This window comes from Barbatula barbatula (assembly GCF_947034865.1).
Source record: "Barbatula barbatula genome assembly, chromosome: 24".
In the NCBI taxonomy this organism is placed as follows: domain Eukaryota; kingdom Metazoa; phylum Chordata; class Actinopteri; order Cypriniformes; family Nemacheilidae; genus Barbatula; species Barbatula barbatula.
In genome coordinates, this window is record NC_136787.1 from 5,449,493 (window position 1) to 5,477,142 (window position 27,650).

Below are 27,650 nucleotides of genomic sequence, written 5' to 3' on the forward strand. Positions count from 1 at the left end.
TGTCTGTTTCCTTCTGAATCTCATTTGAAGACAATTGTTAGACTTATTTTTGAGATGCAAAACACTTAAAGGGACAGTTCACCCAAAAATTAAAATTCTGTCATCATTTATTCATCCGTGAGTTGTTTCTTTGTTCGGTTGAACACAGAGAAAGATATTTGGAAGAATGCTTGTAACCAAACAGTTCTTGGACCCCATTGACTACCATAGTAGGAAAATAACAATAGTAGTCAGTAGTTCCCCACGCTGTTTGCTTGAAATATCTTTTATTGTGTTTAACAGAACAAAGACATTTATAAAGCAATTTCCCCCACTACGGTAGTCCATGGTGGCCAAGAACTGTTGGGTTAGCAAATATCTTTCTCCGTGTTTATCAAAACAAAGAAATGTATTCAGATTTGGAGTAAATGATTACGGAATTCGATTTTGGGTGAACTGTCCCTTTAAGAAAGCTAACATTTGCTCACCTATTTAATCTCATAGATGTCTATAAGAAATAATTTAGATGAAATTGAAAATGTAATTCGTGCAGTCTCTTTTTATGGGTTCTTCATATTTAAATGTTTATTCTTTTCCAAATATATTGGTCGTGGGTAAAGACAACAACTTTAAAGTCTCCCCCCAAACAAACCAGCAGTCTTTCATTACAAACATTTGCTTGTCTCTGAACATATTTCTCTCTCAGCATCTTCTTATTTTTCTGTTTCAACTTCTTTGATCTTGTCTACTTCCACTTCTTCGTATTTGTCTTCATCGTCTTGAGTTTCCGTTTCATCTTATTTTCAAAATACATTCATCATGTCTAGACTGCAGAAGAAATGAATTGTTTATCTGTCTTACAAATCCAAAACAAACGCTCACACTTTCTTACATCTCTAATGAGTGCTGTATGATCCTTCATACTCTTCTCCAGTTTCCTCTTCGACGCTGGTCTCTCCAGTTTCTTCCTTCTCTTGCTTTTCCCATACACATTGCTTGTGTCTCACACATCTTAAGTGTATAAATAGTCTCAGATGGTCACCCATCACACATAACCTCTTCAAAAGCAAGACTCAATGGAAACAGGGTTTGGATGCTTGTCTGGAAATCTTTCACTGTTAATTTGCTTTTGGACATTCTAATAAGGCGTGTCAATGGACGTATACAGTCTCTTCTGTTTCCTCTGCCGAGTCTTCTGGCATTAACAGAGAACATAAATCCCTCTTTATAACGTGCAGTGCTACTCCTTACACTGGCCTACGTTTCTTTCATTCACAATTCATCAGCTCGAAACATGACGGTTATCGACGATGAACATGAGTGGGCACAAATGGCTTTCTGTTTGAATGTCTCGCTGTGTTCTCAAACATATCCATAAACTTTCATCGCCGCAGTGATTTGTTAATCTTCACAATTCCCTCCCAAATTCAAGAATTTAGTAAATCTTGACTGAAATTCCATTGCACACAGCATGTGAAAAGACTCTCTGTGGCCGGGGTACAATGAAGCATTTCAACTCTATATTTAGTTCTCCTTTAAAATACAGTACTGAAAGACGGACTCTGGTGGTCTTCGTGAAGAGAACATTGTCCAGAAGGTCAGGACCGCTGTTCTGCATTGCTCCGTGAAATTCCTCTGCCCACTACTGTATGCGTGTATTGCTCCCAGCAGATTTAAGATGTTTCGTTCTCACACAACCGGGCAAACACGGCACAACTGGGAGCATGTTTAGGACCATAGGAAAAATATTATGGAAAAGAAAATAGAAAACTGTTTGTTTATTGAACTAAAATATTGTATGTTTGTAGGCATAATTCCATTCCGAGTAATAAATAAAAATTATAATAAACTGGAAAATGGTTCTTCCTGTGGTAAACATCACTATTCCTTTTCCTTTTCCAAACCCCCTATACCTAAGTAATGAAAACAGTGGGACGTTTTGCTAAGTTTATTTATCCATCCTCAAATTGTGTTAGGGATACTCGGTTAGACCTTAAAACATGTTTGAACAAACGAATAATTGTTAAGCAAGTACATACAAGGTTAGTTTCCCCTTACATTACCTGATTCACAATGATACACTTTTTTGACAATTTGATACATATTTAGACTTTATATATTTGAGCTGTGGGTCGGATTTGTGTGAAATATCATTTGACAACACACGTAAAGATAAATATAAAGTAAACCGTGATTTTAGTTTCAAACAGAGATGGCGATAGAGAGACAAACGTTATTGGTTTTAGTTTTAAAGCCAGAAAAACTAAATTGCATACAATTACTTTGAAGGAGAGACTATGGCTGTTTCTCAATATATGTTCCCCAGCATTCTTGCGTACTGTACGTCATCCTCAACTGCCAAAGTCTAGTCCCAATACTCAAGAACGACCTTTATCGAGGGACCATGATATTAAAGAGACCTTGTGTTGGGCCTGGCAACCATTCTGAACACCCTATCAACCACCCAGAACACCTTAGCAACATGGTGCTGGGTTTTCTCCCAAAAGTTAATAACCTTATCAATTCAAGATCTGTGTAAGGAATAAAATCACCCCTTTGTCATAGTAAACAAAGCCAGACAGTGATGTGCCATTCAGTAATGTGTGTTTTTCTTTGTAGTAGTGCTGCCATTCTTGTCGTGTTTCAACGTGGATGAGAAGAACAGGATGTCATTCAGTGGACCAATGGAGGACATGTTTGGATATACCGTCCAACAGTTTGAGAACAGCGAGGGAAAGTGGTAAGTTTGCTTATTGTTTAAAATAACCATTGAAGTGTTAAAGCCATGTGAAGTATGAGGTGTGTTTATGCTTCAAATAGAGGTGTGATGTATTTTACTTGCATGACTTGGCCAAACATAACTACACTGGCTCGACCAGCCCTCCTAAAAATAATGGTGCTAAATGATGCTAAAAAATGGGTTATTGGAATTCAGGGCTATACCCTTTGAAATATTTTTGCGCCTGGCCATTTTAAGTTGCATTCGCCATAAGAACTATTGAAGTGACATGCAGTAATCTGTCCAACAGACATTGCTCTTTTAAGCACCTTGGACTGAATGGTTCTTCTATGGCATCGCTGTACAAATCCTTTTGTAGCACCTATTTAAATAAAAGTGAATATCATGGGTTTAAGGTGGGAGTAATGGTATACCATTTTATGAGGGATGGCTTGAAATTAGTTTAGAAAAGTTCATTATTTCTGCTATTCTGCTGCTAGCCTACACGTATTACACACTTCACCTTTAATAATGTGACTATTGCATTTTAAACCTTGATTCTGTTATTCGCAGCCAGGAACATATAGTTGTATAATTGAACGATCCATTGCCAGAGGCATTTCTCTTAGCTTGCTTTGGTAATGGTCCTGCTTTTATTTTAATGAAGAAATCTAGCTAATGTGCTCCGGCCTGCTAACTCCATTAAGTATACGGCCAAATGGAAATGACTCCCTATTGTATAAAACAGTTCCCCTCAGTGAAGTCTGTTATATCAAACATCTGTGATCTCTCTCTCTCTCTCTCTCTCTCTCTCAGTTGGCCTACCAGCACATTTTCACACTGCTTGTAAAGGTTTAATCTCTCTCCTCGGGAGAAACCCTGAGACAGCTTTATATAAACTTCTTGCAGGTGGTCTGATTCACTTATGCAGGAAATCTTGACAATGGTCTCCTCATGGGCAAGTAGGGTTGTCTACCATAAACATATCTTACAATACTATACCAGCGGACGTATCACGATACCACGTAGCATCGTGGTACTGTGCATTGTTGTGGTAGTTCATTATTTTAATCTACAAAATAAACCCAAAAAACATCTGAAGACGTAGATCTAGAGGAAAACAGTCACAATTTTGAATACTTTTTTATTATATGTATAACTGGCTGTATAGCTCGAAGCACTCAGCAACCTGCATGAAAACCGTGCAACCCTGCGGGTCATTATATTGAATGTAAGATTTTATGAGTAAGATGATATCACATATTGTACTCAAAGTATGAAAGTCCTACAGATTATCATGAAAAAATGTTGAACATTAAGAAAAATTTGCCAATGGTACCATTAGATAATCGAAGTTCTACTTTACATCTCACGACTTGCGAAAAACAAAGGCAACACAAAGCCATCTGATCGAAGAAGTAAGCTGTCATGTCTAAATCTGTTGCAATAAGAATTCATCACGATCGTCGTAACGCTTAACTTTTAAAAGTATGCGAAGATCACGGCATAAACTTATAATCATTGTTGAACTGTTTCTGCTGGGACAATTTTCGTCTCTTAACATTACGTGGCACAAAACAGAACGTGATTGGCTGCTTTACCCTTCAGTCCTATGGCCTCGTGGATGGGCCAAAGAAATGTGACACATAACTCATCATTATAAAAATGGGGACGTCAGGTGAAATGTGGAATCAGACCCGTGATGGGATAGTAATGTAAAAGAACACACAATCTGTTCAATGGAAATCGTTTAGTTTTGAGAAAAGAAAGAAGGAACAAAATCCCACCGTTTGCATGGTGTACAAGAAGACAATAACACAAGGTCATATCTTTCATCACCTCAAACAGCATTCGCAACCTAGTCAGCGAGCACAACATTAGCAAACAAATTCACTTACTATCTATTAACATTCTAAAACAAACTCTTTAGCTGGTGGATTATTTTAAAGTACTATTAGTACATCTGAGCCTCAAAAACTGAAGAAAAAGTGTAAAATATAATGTTTGTTAACTCAGTAGACTGGTAAGTGAAATATGAAGAAGGAAAGATTACGCAGGGTTCTGTTGTGTCCACTACTGTGTCAGGGTCCATTTGGCTACAGGAATGATAATGACTTGAGTTGTTTACATGCTTGAAGAAGGTTTGTCTAGCTTTAGCTCTGCTGTCAAAAACACCATTCGAAACTGAACCCGGCGCATGTTCTCTATTTAGCTAAGTGCACTCATATGGACCACAGAAAGTAACTAAACATAACCATGGGAAAAAATAACACAAATGTTATTGCGTTGTAAAGTACATCAGTTACAAACAGTCGCATGGGTTTAAATGCATCATATACAGTATCTGTCCAAATCACGTATACTTAAAAGTGTTTATTGTTCTAGTGACAGAAAAGAGAAAATCGTTGCTTCCCACTGACATTTCACATATGTTGTGTTGAACTGTACTATTACAAATAAGCGATGTGCATATTTACGTTACGCTTTTCTTCCCACTGGAAAACTGGCGAATCATGTCAACAGCACTTTGGCTCAGCGAGCTTCCACTTTCTCACAAATCCCGAGGGTTTTTCTTGTGGTTGAAGTTAAAAGAGCCTGCTTACTACTATACTTCCCTTCTTCTTTTTTCTGAAGGGTTCTGATTGGTTCTCCATTGACCGGACAGCCGGCAAAACGGACCGGAGACGTCTACAGGTGCCCTGTGGGCCAAAACAGAAATACTGGTTGTGAAAAATTCCAGTTGTCAGGTGAGAAGACTCTTTGTTAATGTATATTTTGCCATCACAACTTCTGTAAGTGATTTTTGTGGATTTTCTGTGTACTCTCTGTCTGTCGTTTATCTACGGATTGTTGACTGTCTGTGTTTCGGTCGGCCTGAGAAATACCAGGAAACCTGTAACAGGAAGGTCTAACAGACATTACCTCAATTGGCCTGAAATTGTGTCATACTTCCTGAATTAGCACTTTGACAGCTTCAAACAGGCTACTTATAGACATTTTTCCAAAGTAGGCTACACCCTGAACCAACACACCGCTTTGGTTTCACTTTAACTAAACAGACAAAATAAGCTGTGCAGAACCTTAGAATGATGTTAAGTAACCTTTCTCTTCTTCTTTTTTTAAAGTAACACTTCCAGCGAAGGGAAAGGGTACAAATACACTTACATCAGTGCATTGCTCAAAATCATCATGAATTCATTATTGGTTTACAGTATTTGGCTTCTTAATACATTTTCCTGGTCTCATTGCATGATTCATCCGAGCATGCTATCCAAGAAAGCATGTTGTGACATGACATCAAAACAACTGCATCTTAAATAATTTGATGGCACATTGATGGCAGGATATTGGAGTTAATGTTAACCAAAATAAAAAAATGTTATGGTTAGGGTTTGGGGTAAGGTGAGGATGTTGATAAAAGGCCAACACATGTTGCCCTAGAAACATCTCTGACTTCATTTTGAGTTTGCGATTTCTGTCTGTTCCCACCTTTCTAAATTCAAGAACGGGTGCGATCATTTCATTTAAAAGCATTTACAAACCGTTGTGTGAGTGCTAAGAGTTTGATTGATACCACACGAGTGTAACAGATGCACCGAGGAACCTTACAGCTGGAACAGCTGTGGACATTTTTCTCCATTCTAGAGACGTTATTCTGGAAATGAATGAAGATTGCTGTGGTGCACAACACCGGTCCATACTGAAACTGTTTAAGAACACTTTTGCCAACTTATGGCTCATTTACATTTGTTTTTATACCTAAGACATACATTATATTACATTTAGCAGATGCTGAAACTACTTGAAAATAAGGAAAATAAGCAATTCACCCCAAGGACACAGCAATCTTAAAGTTCCGCGATATGAGCATCGGTGCAGGGACTGTCAATAGTGTTCGCCATTAAAACCATTTACTATAAACAATTTTTCTCCATAACTTGGTCTTAACTGGATATTCAGGAGGAACGGAGTGTAAATGATTTGACATATGCGTTTGAGAAGTTAAAAAAATGACACGCGAGATGGGAAAGATGTTTAGAAGCAAAGTAAATAAGCGTTTTTAATAAATAAACCTAAAAATCATACATTAATCATATGTTGAGTTTTAGTTTTAGTAGACTTTGATAGAAATGTGTAATTTTCTTAAGCCCGTAGTGTTTTCATCTGTGTGTGTGTGTGTGTGTAACCTCTTGAATGTCTGACTCTCAGAGGAAGGCTACAGACAGGAAGTGATCCAACAAACATTTTAATGTGTAATCTACACATAATGATATAATCCCTCCGCAGATAACTCAATGTTGCATGTCTTCTCCCATTGCTCAAGGGCTCTACCTTAAGGTCCGAGACATCTGACAGGAATTCTGACTCTTAACAGACGGTGCTTGAACTTCTGCCTCCAGCTTTATTATTTACTATAATTCCTATAAACTTTAAACATTAAAAAACAGTTTATTATCTTAATCCTGGACATGTTGAAAAAATGGTACTGTTTAAATTTCTGGGCTCGACAGACCAAAAAAAGAATGTGTCTGGTTCACATTTGCTTTTTCATGTTTGTGAGGCAAAAACTTCGTTCTCTGGGATATTTTCTGCATACTTGCAAAACACACGAGCTAGTAAACACACAAGGGGGGATTTTTTTGTGTATTTGTTTAAATGCGCTTGCTTTCTTATTTATTTTTGTAACAGAAAACACAACAATTCCGAACATACATGAACTCAAGGAAAACATGACGATGGGAACAACGCTGGTGGTTAACCCAGACGGCGATGGATTTCTGGTAGGGAACATCTGCCCATTTGTCCGGTCTGCAATGTTCATTCATTGTTTAACCACTGTACTTACCCAATAGTGCATGATCAGAGACTCCTTTCAATTATTACAATTATTACAGCACAGATTTATTGAAACAGTTCTTCCAGTGAATGTTTGTACTTACAGACCCATAATGTAACACTATGTCTGTTGTTTGGTAGATCAGATGTTTATCATCTGTCATTGAAAAATACGAAATGATACCAATGGGACACAAATCCTGAAGGAATGCTAATGGAATTTCAATGGTAATTTGGAGCCAATCCTAATGGGATCAATGGGAATTATCTTAGATTTATTCATTTCATCCACATGATACTCTATTTTAGATACTTGTCTGATCCATTAGGATTGAGAGCTCAGCTAAATCTCAACAGTCATCGTTCTGTTTTTATAAATTGTGCTTTCTTTTTAGGCCTGTGGTCCTCAATATGGATACATGTGTGGAAAGCAGCAGTACATCACAGGCATCTGTTCTAATGTGAGCTCCTCCTTCAAAGTTCTCAACTCCATCGCTCCATCTGTACGAGGTACGACACAAACACTCTGGCACACGCACATACTTGTATGCAGTATGTTGTTTACATTGACCCCAAACCTAACTATCCTAAACCTAACCACCATTTATGTTTTTTAAGGAAGTGTCTCCTTAGAAAATTCAACAATTGAAATGTGAAGTTGAAAATGTTGCTGTGATTTAACGCTGTGGCAACGCATTTTCGGTGACATCATAAGCAACCTCTCAAAATACCTAGAAATAATGATCTGTACTGTTGTGTCATTATTATGGTTTTACTCAGTATTGGTTGAATAATGGTCCGAAAGAGGGTGACTATAAATACCAGTTAGTTTTCCATGAGTAACATCTATTGGAACTGAAACATGAACGCAGACTTTGCTACCTCAGTTCAGAAGTCCACTACACGCCAGTGACGTGATTCAAGTATACATTAGCACATTCCAGCCGTGTAAACCTTGGGTCGCTTTTCCTGCCCCGCATAACCATTTTAGGAGAATGTTTAGAAGAATTGACGTCCCTAAACACACAGCAGAACCAGTGACTCATCATAAACACATATACATAGCGCATGAGGTATCATATCAACAATGAATCTCTTCGTGTCCGAGACGGGAAAAACTGTATTAGAACATTATTTATTACAGTACATGACTACTGTAACAGACACACACTGTAAATGGACATGAAATATTAATTTCATATATTTCGATCGTGGAGTCAAATTAAAATAGTTAATTATACAATTAATATTATAGTTCAATATTATTTTGGTACAGTGGCTGGAAAAACAGCATAGGCCAAGGTTAGTCATAACTTTCCGTATGCCAGTGGAAGGTCAATGTCACTTTCAATTGAATGCCTTTCAAAGGGTTTGATTCCGAATGTTTCATGTAATGTTTATGTAACGTGCACAGCTTCAGTTTGGATTTTTACTGAGCTGTGTAATATACAAAAGGGTCCTGTTTAAACCAATGATGGCTTTTGGCAGTCAACCGCCTCTGGGGATTTTACACATGTGTATAGTGATATGGATTTTTCTCACTAGTTTAATTGTAATGAAGGTGTTTGAGGTTTATTTTTGTGTGTGTGTCATGTTTCAGAGTGCAAGCAGGATATGGATATGGTTATAGTTCTGGATGGTTCCAACAGCATTTATCCCTGGAACCACATCACTGACTTCTTGGTCAAGTTTCTACAGAACATTGAAGTTGGACCTGCCCGGGTTAGTTTTTCTAGATATTCCAATTATTATCTTGATAACCTGCGGTTTGGAGAGAATAAAATACATATCCACAGACTATGTTGGTAGATAAGGGTTTCAATGTATTTTTAAAGAAAAATTACATTTCTTTCATCGGTTACTTTCCTTCATGTCAGTCCAAACAATAGCTTTCAGACATATGTAGAACTAAAATGTTTTATCTATTTATTTGTAAATAGCTTTTTCCTCACAATTTTGCATTGTTGCAAAGCAGCTTTACAGTGAAAATATTAAAGTGATGGTTGACCCAAAAATGAAAATTCTGTCATTTACTCACCCTCTTGTCATTTCATGTATAACTTTATTTCTTCTGCAGAACACAAAAGAAGAATGTTGGTAACTGAACAATGACGTACTCATTCATATCTATTATATGGACACAACACCAATGCACGTCAATATGTAGAGCCGTTGTTCGGTTCACAACGTAGATCAAAATATATTCTTTTGTTTTCTTCTGGTTTGAAATGACAAGAGGATGAGTGAAAGAAAGATTTTTCATTGTTGTGTGAACTGTCCCTTTAAATACAGATGACAGAAGTACAATGGCAACCGGAAGTTATTAAATATATAGAATACAATATTGTTATACATTTTTAATAGCTATAATACAAAATATAATAAAGCAAGTAATACAAATACAGATGACATAAGTAAAATAGCAACAGGACGTTATGGAATATATATAAACGTAATATTTTTTTTTATAACTATAATACAAATATATAATAAAACAATTTATAATATTTAAAGAATATCTTGGCCACTCTTTTCTGTAGACCACTTTGACAACAAACAATGGAAACAACGCTGGTCCATAAGCACTTCCTGTTTCAGTTTTATCACTACAGAAATGTTAGAACGAAATACAACATACAGAACTGAATCAAAATGTAAAATGAACTCAATGATCTTTAAGACTTAATTAAATGTGTTAAAAAGAAAAAAACTAAACCAAAAATGAAACAGCAAGTGCTTTTAAATAAGGGTTTGTGTACATTTTTCAAAATGTTCAGAACAAGGCAAAACATTATTTTAGGTCAACTACAGTATTTTGTCTAAACTGTGTGCAGTTTGTCAGACACAGTGGAACTAAAATCAGTTGATACTAAATAATTGTACCAAGAAAGACAAAACAAAGAGTTTCTATGGAGACACCATACTGGTTGGTTTTACTTTAAGGAAATTACAGCTTTCTTGAGAACAACGCTGGAAAATACAGACCATTGAGCGGGGGAAGACCGCATATTCCACAGTTAAATAAATGTTTTATTAACTTTTTTGAGAGGATGACATCATGACAGCACACACACAGATATTAGAGACGTGCGTGTCTGAGGACCACCCATGTTTGGCCCGATGTTTCACTTTAATTTCTTTAGGTGGGCATCGTGTCGTATGGAGATGATGTTGGCCACGTGTTTAACCTCAGCCAGTTCAACAACACAAAAGACCTCGTCGAGCAAGCGGTATTGATCAAACAAAGAACCGGACACAAAACCATGACGGCTCTTGGCATTGATACAGCAAGGTATGCACTATGTTTCCATATAATCTCTCATAATAATCACGCCACATCGCCAGAGCAACACAAACATAGTTTAAAGCTTTTATTATAACACGAGTAGTTGTTTACACGTTTGAGCTCATTAAAACACTCTAACTAGTCTTTTATCCTGTAAAGGAAAGAGGCATTTACGGAGGAGCGAGGAGCGAGACCAGGCGTCAAAAAAGTCATGGTGATTGTCACAGACGGAGAGTCGCATGACAAACACGATTTAAATAGAGTCATTGCTCAGTGTGATGCTGATGGTATCGAGAGGTTTGCCGTTGCTGTAAGTCTTATCATCCATGTATACTGAAAATACTGGATTCAGGAATCAGGATCAGCAGACTGAATTAGCTGTTACATTTTAACATGCACATACTGTCTCGTTGCAGGTCCTCGGTGACTATTATCGACAAAATAAAAGTCTTGAAGATGTGAAGACGTTTATTGATGAAATCGAATCGATTGCTAGCGAGCAAAAAAGTGATCATTTCTTCAACGTGTCGGATGAAAGGGCGTTAGTAACTATCGTTGATGCGCTTGGAAGCAAGATCTTTGCCTTGGAAGGTAACCGAAATAAATACGTTATGTTGTGATAAGTCTAAATTCTGTGTATTTAGTCATATTTGTTGAACTGCCCCGACTAAACAAAGATTTACACTGAAGGAGCAACCACACAGAACTCTTTGGCAACCCCCTATCAGCCACCCACAACACCCTAGCAACTGCACAACAATGCAACAACAACCCGTTTTTTCTTTTACAAATGTAAATTTGTACATAAACTGTAAAAGGCCGTAATTGTACAAATATTTCTTGTCATTTTTTTACAGATATTTTATTTATTTATTAAAATAAAAAATTACAGAAAAACACAGCGAATTAGGAAAATTATGAGGGTTTAACATTTTACGGTTTATATCTGGCGCCCCAGCTGCCAGAAAATTCTTTTACTGTGTAGAAATGGACATGTAAATGCCTCAACATTTTGGAAATCTGCAATGTCGTTTAAAATGGTCGATTACGCTGTCAATCCTTTTAACATAAATGTGTGTTTATCTAACAGCCACAACAGGGAACCACACATCCTCCTTTGAGATGGAAATGTCTCAGACAGGGTTCAGCGCTCACACGTCTAAAGTAAGTGTCAGTCACATCAGCCATATACTTCAACCATATGTCTTTATGAAGATGCGGTGATATAAATCAAATATGGTATTATGCGCTCATTGTGGATTTCTGCAGTTCATGCACCTCATGCAGACCTCGGGGGAAACAAGCAAAGATGTGAAAGTTACACATCAGCGACGGATGTTTAGAGAGATGTCACTGTTACTTGAGATGCATACAGTTCATCCAAAAATGACATTTCTGTCCTTATGTACCTACCCTCATGTTGTGCCAAACTAGTGGAACCCTCTTTTGTGGAGCACAAAATTAGCTTTTTATAACATACAATTAGAACATTTACCATACAAATACATTCATGGTACATGATACCATATGATACAACGTTTAATAAGTTTTAAGAAGGGTGAACTATCCTGTTCAAGATTAACTCAAAACAACTACTGTGCTGTAAATATGGGAACTCGCCAAGAATTACTTCTAATTTAACTTCATGCGCATGTGTACAATCATCTACATGAGAGAAAATGGTTCACGCTTGGGTTTGTTTTGACGGATGTCTTTCTCAGACAGGTGTGATGCTGGGAGCTGTGGGGGCTTTTGACTGGAATGGCACCGTAGTGATGCAAGCTGGCAATGAGTTTGTTGTTCCCAAAAAAAACGCCTTCCATCATCCTTCTGTAAAAAAAAGTGAAGGCATTGCGGAATACGTAGGTAAGAACGGATATCGAGTCGGATTCAGACCTGCGTCGCCCAAATGAGCTTTGTGTAAAGTAGCAAATGTCCGATCCCTGGCTGTGGCCGAGTGATTTGTGCACACTTTATTTTTTGTAAATTAGCATATTTCTGAACTTCCTGCACACAGTAGCTGAATCATCTTCTTTGGTACCACATAAATAACCATAATAATCAATACATCAATAATTTAATATCCTTTGCATCAGTGGCAGTAGTAGAAGAGGCAGTTAATAAACAAGGGCTGTGTCTCAGCAGTCTAAACACATTGTTAAGAACTGCTACCATCTCATAAACACTCACCCGCTCTCCTCGTATCCCCTTTTAAGGATGTCGCTTCAGACTGAAACAATGCCTCCAGAGCTCAAAATGACTTTATCTGGTCAACGTGTTTAGAGAATAAGCTGCGCAGAAGCTATGCTTGAAACGTTTTCCAAATGCTGATTCTAGTAATAAGAATAACAAAAAGTCATGTTGGTTTATTCTGTGTCTCTGGTAATGAAACAGTCTAGGATTGTAGCCTCTGCTGTTTTTCATTTACTGACAGTGTTCAGATGACTGTCAGTGATATTTAGGGTAGTGGAGGTGAAGGGTAAGCTGTGGCTTTGGTTGCAGGTTACGACGTGCAGTCAGCATTCACACCAAACGGAGTGCTGTACATCACAGGAGCGCCACGTTTTAACCACAGTGGTCGTGTCACAGTGTACCGCTTTGATGGGGAAAATGTGACTATTACACAGACGCTGAAAGGAGAGCAGGTATCTCAGTTCTTATCGTTATCATTGCATTCCGAAGCTTTTTGAGAAAGCTAGTGTTTCACCCAGAAATAAATAAGTAAAGTGTAATTTCTTTTAATGAAAATCACAAAAACATTTTAAGTGCCCGATTTGCTGTAAATAATACAAATTAAATGAAAAGTATAAAATATTAGAAGAATATATGTTAGAGTTAGGGCTGTGAAACGATTAATCGAGATTTTATTTTAATAAGTTTACGTAATATATGTCTGTATGATGTGCATATGAATGTTGTATTAATAAATGCATACATGTATACATATTTAGAAAAATAATTACATTATTTATATTTTCCAGTGATTTCGTTGATAAATTAATGTTTAATTTTGTGTTTTTTTCTTAAATATATGCATTTATGTGTTTATAAATACAAAATGTATATGCACAGTACTCAGACTTATATTATGTAAACACAAACTTTTATTCTGGATGAGATTAATCGCGATGGGGTTGGTTCACTTGTGTCCTGGAGTATCATGCTAGCAACATGTAAGCAACAAGCTAATCATGCTTACAAACAAGCTAATCATGTTAACTTCGTGTTAGCAACATGCTAATCATGCTAGCAACGAGCTGCATACTTACTTAGTGTCATGCTAGCAATCATGCTAATTGCGTTAACATTATACGAGCAACATGCTTATAGCGTTAACTTTATACGAGCAAAATGCTTATAGCGTAAACATTATACGAGCAACATGCTTATAGCGTTAGTGTCATGCTAGCAACATGCTAATCTCGTAAGCATCATGTAAGCAACAAGCTAATCATGCTTACAAACAAACTAATTAAGTTAACTTCATGTTAGCAACATGGTAATTATGCTAGCGACATGCCGATCATGTTTGCGTCATACGAGCTGCATACTTATAGCATTAGTGTCATGCTAACAATAATGCCAATTGCGTTAGCGTCATGCTGGTATCATGGTAATCGCGTAAGCATCATGTTAGCAACATGTTAATCGTATTAGTGTCATGCTTATGTGTGCTAATTCGTACGAAAAACATATTGGTTTTCTTTAGATGTAAGCCTGGTTTTCATAGACTCGGTTGACATAATTTTAGTTTTCATCATAAATTAATTTTTTAACACAAACCCTTTCAAACTTTTTTAATATATCTGTACGTCTTTCTGTCAGTCTGTCTTTAATGAATGACACTATAATGTGTTTTTTGCAATTCAACAAGTCTTTTTGCAATTAAATTAATAACAATGCTGTTTGAGCTTATGCCTTGCTCCCACTGCTATACCAATATGGCCCACAGGGGGAGCCACAGTTAAGACGCTCTTATAATGATGCTCCTACTGTGTCAATCTTTATGAAACAATATAAATAAGTTAATACATTCCAAAACAATGATACGAAATGTATTCATGCCTGTGTCTCATTCTCAGTGGTAATATATTAAATGTATCTTGTTCTCAGATTGGTTCATATTTCGGCAGTGTTCTCCAGACGCATGACATCGACCGTGACAATTACACAGACATTCTTCTGGTAGGGGCTCCGATGTACATGGGCCCAGAGAGAGATGAACAAGGTCAAGTCTATGTCTACAAACTCAATGAGGTGTGTATGTGTGGGTGTCTTTCATCCATCCACACAAGCGTGTGATATGCCCCATTCCACATATTGAAAACATATGTGGAGGAGAGTGGTACTGCCATTCCTCTCTGGGAGCTGTAAATCTGTCTTGTGGCACTGAGTGTGTGTATCGTTCTGGGATTATGTGTTGTGTATGTGTTCAGTCTGAGTGGTCCCAGAACTGGGAATTAGTTGGAATGAGCGAGGGCGGTTGCTTGGCATTGTGGGAATGGAAATCTAATGAAACTGTAACATCTCCTGCAAAATACCAGCCTATGCAGAACACCTGCTCCCGGGAGCATCCAAAAAGCGGATTAAATGGAGCAATATCTTTTGGTTTGGGTAGTTTGCCTGTGGTCTGTTTTTTATAGTTTTTTTGTACTGCATTTTATAGTGAACGGCAGGGTGATATTCATATTCCTCGGTCTATTGTTCTTGACAGTTTTTGCATTGAACCAGTCAAACCGGTTTTCAACAAGAACCAAAATTACAATTAAAAAATGGACCAGACACAAAGTTCACACAATACTTGAACATACTGTTGTTCAAGCTTTGTTTTGAAGAACCCAATGCCAGTAGTTGGGCAGTCGTGCAGAACGCTGAGGTTTCCAGTTCTGATCTTTAACCAGTAAGCCAAGGGCCCACAAGAAGATCTGCACTATTCTGAGCATTCAAGTTATCTATCTTCTTGTTACCTTCATAGGACGGGCTGTTTGAACATGAGATGACCTTGAAGCCAGTCAATCAGACGTGCTGTATGGCTCACTCGCGCAGCAACTGTAAAAGCGAGAGTAAAAATGAGCCGTGCGGTTCACGATTCGGCACCGCGATTGCTGCTGTACCCGACCTCAACCTGGACGGCTTTAATGACATAGTGATTGGATCACCACTGGAGAATGACCACAGAGGGGCGGTGTATATTTACCATGGTTCACAGCAGTCCATAAAGATGAAATATGTGCAGGTAAAGCATGAGATAGGAATCTAAGTTACTCCTAACCAGTAACCATTCCTCCTAATGCGTCCTAACCAGACTGAACTTTAATGTTTAGGGGCAGTACTTCTGTCCAATAGGTTTGTGATGTTTGCTGATTATTTAAGTATTGTATTGTATAAGCTACTGTTATTTCAGAGAACTGAAAACAATTATGATTTTTTTTGTACGTTAAACAGTATTAAATATTGTACAAAACCAAGAGACAGATTCATATGAAAATCATATCTCTCTAAAAACTTTGTATCGTCTCTTTATGTGTGTTTAGCGCATTGCTGCTGGAGGAGATGGGGAAAAAATGAAGTTCTTTGGTCAGTCAATTCACGGCATCATGGATTTAAATGATGACGGTATTGTAGATGTTACAATCGGTGGAATAGGAGGAGCTGCACTGTATTGGTAAGTGTAACTTTTTTCTGTTCGCTTAAAGGCACAGTGTGTAATTTCCACGGTCACAAAACCAAAACCCTTTGGCCAAGGTTTGGAACACACTAGTTTATAGATATTCTTAAGGCTAACATATTTATACTTAAAGCCAAGAAAAACTTGATTTTAATTTCATCTGGACTTTTTAACAAAGGCATAGCTAGATTTCATGATATGATGATATGAAAAAATGAACTGTACTGTAATTTGCGGGTGGGACATGTGGGACAGCACTCGGCACTTTTTGGAAGAAGTTAGAAATGCCTACGGTTGCGGAAGGTGTGTATTGTTTAGGACCATTAACCTCTAAAACTAGTGGGAAAACCTTTCTCACTTTCTCACCATCTTGCTAGCACTCGTAAGTTATATTTGTGGAAGACAGAGAGCCGCGACTCCAGAAACATGGCTAGTATGAAATGCGTGCATCATCCGTACTTGCTTGCACATCCAGTGTCCAAGCTAAAATATGTGTAAACCAATGAACTAGTGACATCTTAGTCATAGAAATAAACAGTTTCGAGATAAATGAACCTCAACAGCCAAGTGACCTTCCCCAAATGACAGTTTGGGAACCACACACTGTGAGAGCTGTAGCTGAAAAGCAGAGTAGCCAATGGACAGACCGTCAAATATATATGATAAATATTCCCAGCAAGTTATAAAAGAAACCATTTATTAAAGTATTGTTTTTGTTGTCTTTGTCACCACCACTTTACGAAACAAAGTTGCACCACTGGGTCTGTATGTAACTTGAACACTACCCTCTGGATGTCTAGTTTCCCTGTTCCCACCCACAGCAGTTTAAAATTTGAACCAAAGCCTAAATATCCCACACTGCATTACCTTGTCCATCAGAGGTCATGTCCCTCTGCTACGACCCTGTTTTTTCTAAAACTTTGGCTCTAAAATTGTGTGAGAGGGTCTCCAACCACAAAATAAACTCTTGGCAGTGTTTTTTATCTTAGATCCCCCAACAGAGATCAGAGTCACTCCCTGATTCCTGAATGTCGATAACATAACCCCAAAGCTAATAGTTAGCAAATGTAGAGTAAAACAATGACATTTATTGACCTCTGCCATGTTTACACTCCAGGTTACGCCACCCAACCTTTCAGGAGTTCTCCATTTGCATTTAATTGAACAAATTGTTTAACACTTGAGGGTTTTATTTGATGGAAATCAGTCTTAGATCTTGGAACCAGCTGTTGTTGTACAGAATAAAGCGAAACGCCTGTTTATTCTCCCAACATCATTCAGTTTACATGAGCATCTTGTAAAAATGTTATGTGTTTTTTCCAGGTCTAGAGATGTTGCGGAACTGCGTGCAGAGATGACCTTTGACCCAAGCAAGATCAATCTCCAACAGACGTGTCAAGTTCACGGGAAGACCACAGTCTGTGCGAAGACCAGAGTGTGCTTTCGGTATCGAATCAAGTCTGAGAAAGATACGAACACAGGAACTGGTAAGCGAAGGGCGTGCTTGAGTGACACATTTTTATTGACTGCATTCTTTTCATTCATAATGTACTTCACAGTAGATTTTGTGTTTTCTCTTTATTCAGTCATCAGGTACAGTTTAGTGTTGGACTCTACGAGAGCGATCTCCAGAGCACGCTTCAATGAAACAGAAGACAGAAGGTTGCAGAAAAACCTGTCTATTGATGACAGACTTTGCAGAGAACACACCTTCTACACGTCGGCAAGTAAATCAGTCTTTTCATACACAAGTAAAGCAGTAGCTGTACAGCGCAACTGTACCTCCCTTTTGCTATGATGCCGCTGTCTTAATATAATATATATTTTTCAAAATGCTACAGCTTTATTCTCGTAAATTATGGTTTTATCGGTGCAACAGTAATCTTTCATTCAAACTAAAATTCAAACTTAATTTTAAAATAAATAATGTTTCGTGAGATTTTATTTCTAACACTTCATGATACTTTTTTATAATGCTTTGCGATACTTTATTTCTAACACTTCATGACACTTTATTTATAAAACGTTATGATACTTTGTAATACTTTATTTTTAATACTAAACAATACTTTGTTTATAATACTAAACTATACTTTATTTATAAAACGACATTATACTTTATAATACTTAAGGATACTTTGTTTATATTACTTCAGGTTGCTTTATTTATTATACTTTATAATACTTCTTATTACACGGCTCATTCGAATGCTTGATTCTGATTGGCCAGTCGCGACATTCCAAGGGTTGTTATTTTCAAATATTGTTATTGTTATTTATTTTCAAATAACAACGGCTCAAAACTAATAACACCCTGTAACCCGGACGCTGCGAATCATTTTGAGGGGGCAGTTTAATATTACACAAAATGTTTTAATAACATATATGACATTAGATTTATGATGATTAAACCAATTTTGTACGTCGTTTCTTACTTTAAAACTGAAACTTAACGTCTTTTCCTCGCAGAAATTCTGCATTCGGTAAAAATGAGCTAATAAAATATTTCTAATTCATAGTTTATGTGCAGTTTTTATTCCCCATGTGGCAAGGAGCCGTGTAATAAGCGGGATAATGTACAAGCAGCCGGCTGTCTGTACATTATCCCTTACATGCTTAATTTACAAAACTTTATAATAATTGATATTAATACTTAGTAAGTAATACTTAGTAATACTTTTTGTTTATAATACTTCATGATACTTTATTGATAAAACTTTATCATTCTTTATATTTAATACGTAATGATACGTTGTTTATAATACTTCTTGGTATTTTATTTATAGTCGTTATACTTTATTAACAACACTTATAATCTCTCATTTGAACATCAAAATGAAATATCGTTGTACTTTGCGAAACATACAGACCCACTTATAAAACCAGTCCCTGTGTATCTTGTTCGCTTCTGATCTAGATAATGTTATGTTGAATGCTTCTCGGTAGATTAAGAGCATAAAACAAAGCGACTGAATCTGAGAGGACTCGAGTTTAATAAAAACCAGAAGTTCTCTGATCAAAGGCCTGTGTAAAACAGTAAAAATGCCGCTCTCTGTTGAGAGACTGCATCGCATCCCACTTCAGTGCATAGCTCACCTCTGACCTCTAAAAGAAGGATGATATACGGTACAGGGACAACATAAAACATACATAGGATAACCACAAATCAGGTATATGTAGCCCGGGGGTATTAGATTCAAATTTAAGAGTATCGTTTCATACAAAGTTTTAAAATAAATATTCTATATAAACTAATAACAAATGAATATAAATAAATCAATAATATATACACTGTATATTTATTATTAATGTTTTTTAATGGCACTGCCATACTGCCAGTTGCAGTTAAAGTATGCTAGTGAGCGAATCAATTTAGAACCGTTTATGAAACTCTCTAACTGCTTATTTGTGTTGTTAAAAAATTGGCAACATCTTTTATTTCCCCCCGCAGGATAAGCTGGATTTCAGGGATCCCATTATGGTCACGCTGGAATTTGGGTTAGCGGATGAGGATAAAGGTCCAGTTCTGGATGGGGAGTTACCAACATCAATTAACAAGACTGTAAGATGCCTTTCTCACTTTTCCTGCAGTATAAGTGTGTTTATTGCAGAGGTGCAGGTTTACAGTTAAGAGTGCAAGTCTGGGGCGTAGAGCACAATGTTCACTACTACCACTGAACCGACTGCTACAGTTATAATGCTCATTGGACAGAATGAGCCAGTCTGGGCGGCTCCAAATGAAGTTAATGAACTAAATTAGGACTTTAATTTTATAAGCGCTAGCTGCTCGGAGACTGTCACCGAGTTGAGGAGAAATGCTGTCGTACATGCAGAAGCAGGGATGTTCTAGATGTAGAGCATGTTTTATAAGTGGACAGAATGACTTGTGATTGATCGTCTCCTCACTGGCTAGGAACTTAAAAGATTGAACATTGAAATATATTGTAAAATTACAAATATTTTAAGAGATTAAATGGATAGTTCAACTAAAACTCACCCTCAAGTTGTTCAAAACTTGTATAAATGTCTTACTTTAGGATTCTTAGGGCACCGTTGAAGAAAATATTTATATTTTCAATATTTACATTTTAAAAGTAGTCGATGGTGCCTCAGAAAGCTCAGTTGCTAACATTCTTCCAAAGAAACTCAACTTTTTTGAGTAATTCATGACAGAATTTTTATTTACTGGTGAACTTTTAACATTACTTACATTTTGGGGTAGCAGTAAAATTGAAACATTTTGGTCAAAAGGGGTGCATTGGCGAAAACAGGTTTGGGAAAGACCTTGCATAGATAGAACAGTTTGTAGTAGCCTACAGTCAGTTGTAAAAGACTGTTTTAGTCCCGGTCACTGAAGTAGACACTGCATGTTTGTTACATAACCCAATGTTTTTTCAAGTGTTTATATCTCTTTCTTTCTCTACACGCACACTCACACTAATTCCCAAACGGACATTTTAGCATGCAGACTATGAGATAAGATTATCTGAAGGAAGATGATGTTTTCCTGGACACATCAGACAATGTTACTCCCTCAACGTCACTTCACTTGTGTCTGTTCCGCAGTAAAAGCACAGAAGCCAGAAAGCAATTCCTGACAGATCTGTGAAAAACATTTGCCGTAATGCTTGTTGCAATTTAACGTTGCTGGGAAATGACAAAAAAAATCAAACATTTCTTAAAAGCTTGTACAGTTCAATTTAGAGTTTTTCAGATGACTAATTCTAGAAATGTTTGGCAGACATAGTGTAGATTTGATTAGATTATGGTTCAAGCACATTGGTGGACATCTTTTTGATTACGTTTTCTTTATGTTTTTGTTTTGTCTTAGATTACTTTGGTCGACTGTGGAAACAATGATAAGTGTGTTGCTAATCTACACCTCAAGGCCACGGCTGACATCTCAAGGTATTATGTAGTAGCTTTTATTGTTCATTTTAATCTTTGTAATATGGTAATGTTTATTTCACCCCATTTTTGTACGGTGAGTGATTGCTATTGTATTTGTCTTCTGTTTATTACATTTATAGTTTTACTGCCCTCTTGTGTTGACTTGAAACATTGAACCAGTTGTTTTGTTGGACAGAACCATTCTAAAAGCAGTAGTTTACTCAAATATAACAATTCTGCATTCATTTCAAATTCACGACTCCATAGAAGAAGCACTTTTGCCCGAAAGGTTCTTTTACGGTAGAAGAAGGTTTTTTAGACACTAAAAGAGGCAACAAAGAAATCATCCTTATAAGAACCTTTGAGTAAATGGTTCTTTGGTGAACCAAAAAAGATTCTTCTTTGGCATCACTGTGAAAAAAGTCAAAAAGTACACATTTTAGTGGACCCCCACTTTAAGATTCTTAGCCCCCTTCCAATTAAAATGTCTACGCCACTGCTTTGATAAATCTATGGGGTCCTCAATACAATGAAAGAATATTGTGAACAATACCACGTTCAACCGTAGCTCCAAATTCTGTTTACATAGTTGCAGCAAAGCACAATATGAATCGATCGTAAAAGATCATCGACAGTAAATTAACTTTAAACATGATTCATGTCAGCCTCGGAACCAAATTGGTCCGGGACGCAATGAAAACAATCCTTGAACACTGGATGTACATCGACTGAATTGAGCATCTCCTCTTGATTTATTTCTGTAGTCTTCTCATAAAGAGCAACCAGGAGAAGTTCTACGTCAACATCGAGATCCAGAATAGCGGAGATAATGCTTACAACACCAAGGTCTCGCTGAGCCACACAGAGAACATCAACTATGTCAAAGTGGAAGTGGGTTTTTCTCTGTTTATAAAAGACATTTTAATAGTTTCCACAGAAAACAAGAAAATATATGATTGAGAGATATCATTCAAATCTGTGCTTTAACACTTTTTTGCCTCTGGGCTTATTTTGAGTATTGTATATTCATTACTGTCTCATTTTTATTTATTTTCCTTAACAGCCTAAGGAGAAGGACTGCGAGACAAATAATACCAGAATAGTATGTGCAGTTGGATATCCTTTCCTCAAAATGAATAAAAAGGTAAGATTTGCCACCGCTATTAGACTACCATTCTCAATTCATGATTTTCGTTAATTCTTTTTGCGTTCATCCAACAGGAAACATTCAAAATTCAGTTCGAGCCCAATCCTGCTAATATTCGTAAGGACATTGTTATCAATGTGACTGCCACCACGTAAGAATGACGCCCATCCTTTTTTCTGTTTGACACACGGTTAAATAGGAAACTGAATAGTGACGTTTCGATGTCCATTTTTATATTTGACAGTGATAGTGAAGAGCCAGATTCTGAACTGAAAGACAACTTTGTGAGCATCGTCATTCGTGTGAAGCACGAAGCCAACTTGCGATTCACCGCGTAAGTGCAGAAAGGCACATTCACTGCTTTACATTTATACCAGCCAGTTTCGGACTAAAGCAAAAGTGCAAAAATGGTACAAATGAATTAGCCAGTCCGTAAAAACATGAAGGACATGAAGCATAATCTCTAATGTTGAAGCAACATTTTTTTTCTGTACTATTATTCATTCATTCAATTCTAAAGTATGAATCAATCACATGTGGTGTGATTCCACCTTTTGGCTTTGACTTTTCTAAATGTTTTTATACGTCTTCTCTAGTAACAAGTATATGAAGGAGGACTACATTATATTAAAAGAGAAGGACACAATACCCAGTGTTTTCAACCACACGAGCATCATTGGAGACGAGGTTAAAGTCAGCTACACGGTAAGATCCTCCTGCTGTCCTTCAGGTCCTTGTCCTATAGCCATTGATGTGGAAAAGAGAGAGAATAGATTGAGGAAGGATATAAGAGAACCGTGTCTGTTTAATGGTTATTAATAGAACATTTTGATATGACCAGGAGTCATCTTGGAAAAAAGAATTTGCCCTGTGTCCGAAAAACGCTCTTCTTCCATACTTTCAAAACGTTAATTTGCGAAAACCGTAGGCGAGAAGGTGGTCTGCTGTTTCCGCTGAGATTTCACAGTATCCATTGCATGGATGCTATTACATCCCATGAGGCAACGGGAGCTAAAGTACCAAAATTCCAAATATCAATACATTTTGGATGCAGGACTGGTTTGGAAGTTGTGGGTATTTGGAGTGTGTTTGCAATCTAGATTTCACGCCCTGATTTTACTCAACAGATCGAGAAAGACACAGAAATGCAGACTCCTCCACTGCAGCTCACAGTCACGTTCCCGTATCGCACATCCGGAGCAAACTGGCTGCTGTACTTCACCGATCTCACCCATACGGCTGTGGGTGTTTCCTCAAATCTATTACTGCACGGATGAATACACCCTGATTCAACAATGCCTCAACTACCTCATTTTATGCTTACAGAACATCAAGTGTGACGGCAAAAACTTAATTAACCCTTTGAACATCAATCCTGACAAGCCTCACTCGGTGACCTCTAAAAAAGAAACCTTGAGCGTTTATCTTTTGGTGAGTAAAACACTGCTGTGCATATGAATGAGTACAGTTATGATGAAAGATCGATGCCAAAATAAAAGTTTATCTTTTCCCCATCTTTCAGAGTTGTAAAGAAGAAAGAAACCCCTGCAGATCATTCAGCTGCTCCATCCCACCTGCAGATTTCAACCAGATCAACGCCACATTTCGAGTGTGGAGACCTACCTTTATCAAAGTAAGACCGTCTCGCTCATCTTTTACATGTACATCTCCATAGGATGTAATAACACGTGTATCTTTTTCTAGGGAGAATTTTCCAGCATCTACATGGCAGTTGATGCTTCGCTGCAGAGTAAAAACACTGAGCTGTTTGTGTTAGATGAGAACGTTGTGACCCGAGAGGTATGTATGAAAACGGCTCTGGTTTTAGAAGTAAACACGGGGTGTAATATTTTGACTTTTTGCGTAAATGAAGCATGGTAGCTGGTTTGTCCTGGTTTAAGATGGTCATGTACTGGTTTAAGCTAGTCCTGAGCTGGTTTAAGATGGTCCTAAATCAGCTCAAGACCAGCACAAACCAGCTACCATGCCTCAAAACCTACCTTAACAGGGATCAATTCAATTCTAAATGTATTCCTGTATGGACCACTTTTCACAGTTTTACATTGTTGCAGCTTTACATACAGTATATACTGTATGGACAGTGGTAACAGAAGTAAAAAAAGGTGTAAACATTAAAGATATAGAAAACACACGGTACTTTAGAATTCTTTCGAAAGAAAAACTGACATTGAACATGTTAACTGAAGTTGTCTGCTTATAACAGGCCTGCACTATTCATAGCATTAATAAGCGCTGTGTGCCAAATTCTGATGGGATGTGCAGTATATGAGTAATACCAAAGATATTCAATATTTTGTAGATGGTTGTTGCAATTCATATGTGTGAATTATTTAATCATACTTCACAATTGTGTAATAAAGCGCAATGTTGAAATGTCTTCAAGAATGGTCTCACAGTATGGGCTAACTAGACCACACTAACCAGCTAAACAGAGGAAGTCAGCCAAACTCCTCACACTAGCCGCTAGTGTTTCTACATTTTGTTTTGAAATCATAACTATTGATACTGTTTATCCTCACAGGTCAAGATTCAAGTGACCAAAGACATACGAAGTGGAATCCCACTGTGGATTATTATCTTGAGTATTCTTCTAGGATTATTAATACTGGCTCTTGTTATCTTCGCTTTATGGAAGGTCAGTATTGTTGTCTGCGTTAAGTTAGCTTCTCCCCTTTGACATGCACATGTTTGACTAAACCATTCGCCCATCCACTGTGATGTTGAATGATAAACATATTTTTTTGCAGGCGGGATTCTTCAAGAGAAAATCAGTAGAAGACATGAAAGAAGATATGAAGGAATAGATTTAAGGCCTACAGATCTGTAGACGCCATTCCTCAGGTCAACTCACACCACACAGCCAGCAAACATCATCGAGATCACATTCATCTTTCAGAAATCTGATGATCACTGTACGTCAGGGTTCACAAACGATCCCTACGTCTTATAGTTGACCGAGGAGAACCCAACAATTGGCTTGAATTATCTTCATGTCCCCACTGCAAAATTCAGCCGATGAGCCAAATGTGAAGTCCCGCACCACAAGATTTGTGGACATGTTGCCAAATCTTCAAGCTTCCAAAGCAAAACACAGGAGGTCCGTCCACCAAAAATGAGGTTTCCTGAAGCTCAGTGGTAAGCTCTAGCAACGCCAAAGTCGTGGGTTCGATCCCAGGGATTGCACATACAAACAAATGTATGATGCAATGTAAGTAACTTTGGATAAAAGCATCTGCCAAATGCATAAATAAATAAAAAATGACATCCCACCAACCCAAATAAACCCACATGTAACCCATTTACATCCATCATCAGCAGACCTCAAGAACCTGTACTGACTTTACACACCAAAGCTTCTACAGAGATCTACAGCCCTAAATCAGAAACATACCTTCATATGGAGATCTGTTTCAATTCAGTTGTAGAGCTTGTTTTTCTAAGACACTGTACAGAGATGATTTTGAGTTCAAGCGTTTGTTTTCATTTGTGTTTTGTCATAGGATTATAAAAATCGGCACATTTCTTTTAGTTCACAAAGTAGGTTTTTGGCACTGATGTTTTTCACACTTTTTGTCTTCAACCGCGAACGAAAGACAAAAGGTCTATTTGTACTGTAAATGTAAAGCTTATAGTGTATATAACGTTATGATTGCAATATAATGGTAAAAGAACTGCTTCATAAAAGCGATTGCGTCATCTGTGCGACACCCACATTAGGTTGTTGTAGACATTTCTCAGGTATTCCAGATATCACATACGTGTCTGGAATCATAAAAATGGACAGTCATTTACATTTCATGTTTAGTTCTTGCCATATGTAAATATCAGAAAATAATTACTTGACTAAACAAGAAATGTCAAAGGTTAAAAGTGTTTTTTTCTAATTGCAGTAGCAAATAAGAATCTTGAAACGTAGTACAGTGTAAACATTTTCAAAATGATACATACACAATTATCGCTAATAAAAGAAACATTGAATTTTTCAGGAAATGGAAAAAACACAGTACTTAAGTCATTACATACTGTGTTGTCAAAGTTGACAAGCACTTTTTAATACTTTTTATTGGTTAGCTATTTGCAAAACCTAGTGACAAACACAAAGGGTGACTAATAATAAGGATTTGTGGCAAAAAATAAAAATCACGAAATATGGAGATAGGAGATATCAGAAGGACAGGACAGCCGTGATATTTATGTTGCAAGGAAAACCATACGTGTTTGAAACGGCATGAAATGCGAGTGAATGATGGCAGTGTTATTCATAAAAAATGAAATAAAGACATCATTTTTATTAACTACACAACGTTTGACTAAATGACAGATATTTGAGTGTACATACGTGTATGAGTGCCTTAATGTAATGCAGTGGGTCTAAATTCAAATCTCGATAAATTCTGTGTAAATGTATTGCTGAAGCAGTAAGCCAATGTTTTAAACTGTTAAACCAAACAGAAACATTGTAACAGAGATATTTATTCCCCAGTCATGTCTAAACGCAAAGTTTCAGATAATGAAAAATGCTTCAGGAGAAGTTGTTTCTTAATCCACATGGTACTTCATTGTACTTCTTTTTGTCACGTGTCACAGTATCACTTTTGACTAAGTTCCACTTTTGTCATTTCATCACCGTATGTTTTCTTTATTATTTACATAGTTCCTGCCAGCCATGAGATTCAATTGTATATATGATCAGTCAGTGTTCATGTTTCATGCACATAAAAAACGTTGGCTATGTCAGTCACTCTGCTGTGAAGTTTCTGTGTAATGCACTGGTTTGTCATTTTGTACATACTCTTCAGCACGAGGCTAAGAAGCATTGCACAAATTGTCCAAAAAACATGCGGCGAACAAAATAAATGCTTATTTTCTCATTGTAAAAGTTAATGAGCGATGTTTGTGTGTGTTTTCATTTATATACTGTAGGAAAAAACTTTATGTGGCCATAATTTCACTTCCGGTGGACCTCCACAAAGAATCTGTTGCTGATAAGAAGTTTTAATACCATCAAGATTAAATACAATATTAAAGGAGAAGTTCATTTGAGAATTTGCCCCCGTTCAGGTTTCATAGCAAACTTCGGGCCAGAGCGTGCATCAGATGAAAC

General features: G+C 37.2%; 1 protein-coding gene across 1 annotated transcript in view; it reads left to right on the plus strand.

Annotated features, from left to right (window-relative positions):
* Positions 1-27,435, plus strand: part of itga1 (integrin, alpha 1) — a 38,240-nt gene extending 10,805 nt beyond the window's left edge. Inside the window, exons 2-30 of the mRNA XM_079449131.1 lie at positions 2,599-2,719; positions 5,333-5,445; positions 7,388-7,479; positions 7,930-8,044; positions 9,135-9,256; positions 10,678-10,826; positions 10,980-11,130; positions 11,237-11,411; positions 11,911-11,984; positions 12,542-12,686; positions 13,323-13,465; positions 14,934-15,077; positions 15,796-16,056; positions 16,355-16,485; positions 17,812-17,975; positions 18,075-18,211; positions 19,940-20,050; positions 21,320-21,396; positions 22,143-22,269; positions 22,442-22,522; positions 22,600-22,676; positions 22,770-22,859; positions 23,122-23,230; positions 23,653-23,766; positions 23,852-23,956; positions 24,048-24,158; positions 24,230-24,325; positions 25,068-25,181; positions 25,294-27,435. Of these exons, the coding sequence (XP_079305257.1) occupies positions 2,599-2,719; positions 5,333-5,445; positions 7,388-7,479; positions 7,930-8,044; positions 9,135-9,256; positions 10,678-10,826; positions 10,980-11,130; positions 11,237-11,411; positions 11,911-11,984; positions 12,542-12,686; positions 13,323-13,465; positions 14,934-15,077; positions 15,796-16,056; positions 16,355-16,485; positions 17,812-17,975; positions 18,075-18,211; positions 19,940-20,050; positions 21,320-21,396; positions 22,143-22,269; positions 22,442-22,522; positions 22,600-22,676; positions 22,770-22,859; positions 23,122-23,230; positions 23,653-23,766; positions 23,852-23,956; positions 24,048-24,158; positions 24,230-24,325; positions 25,068-25,181; positions 25,294-25,350 (3,506 nt within the window). The 3' untranslated portion in view covers positions 25,351-27,435. The remainder of the gene's footprint in view (positions 1-2,598; positions 2,720-5,332; positions 5,446-7,387; positions 7,480-7,929; positions 8,045-9,134; positions 9,257-10,677; positions 10,827-10,979; positions 11,131-11,236; positions 11,412-11,910; positions 11,985-12,541; positions 12,687-13,322; positions 13,466-14,933; positions 15,078-15,795; positions 16,057-16,354; positions 16,486-17,811; positions 17,976-18,074; positions 18,212-19,939; positions 20,051-21,319; positions 21,397-22,142; positions 22,270-22,441; positions 22,523-22,599; positions 22,677-22,769; positions 22,860-23,121; positions 23,231-23,652; positions 23,767-23,851; positions 23,957-24,047; positions 24,159-24,229; positions 24,326-25,067; positions 25,182-25,293) is intronic.
* The last annotated feature ends 215 nt before the right edge of the window (positions 27,436-27,650 follow it).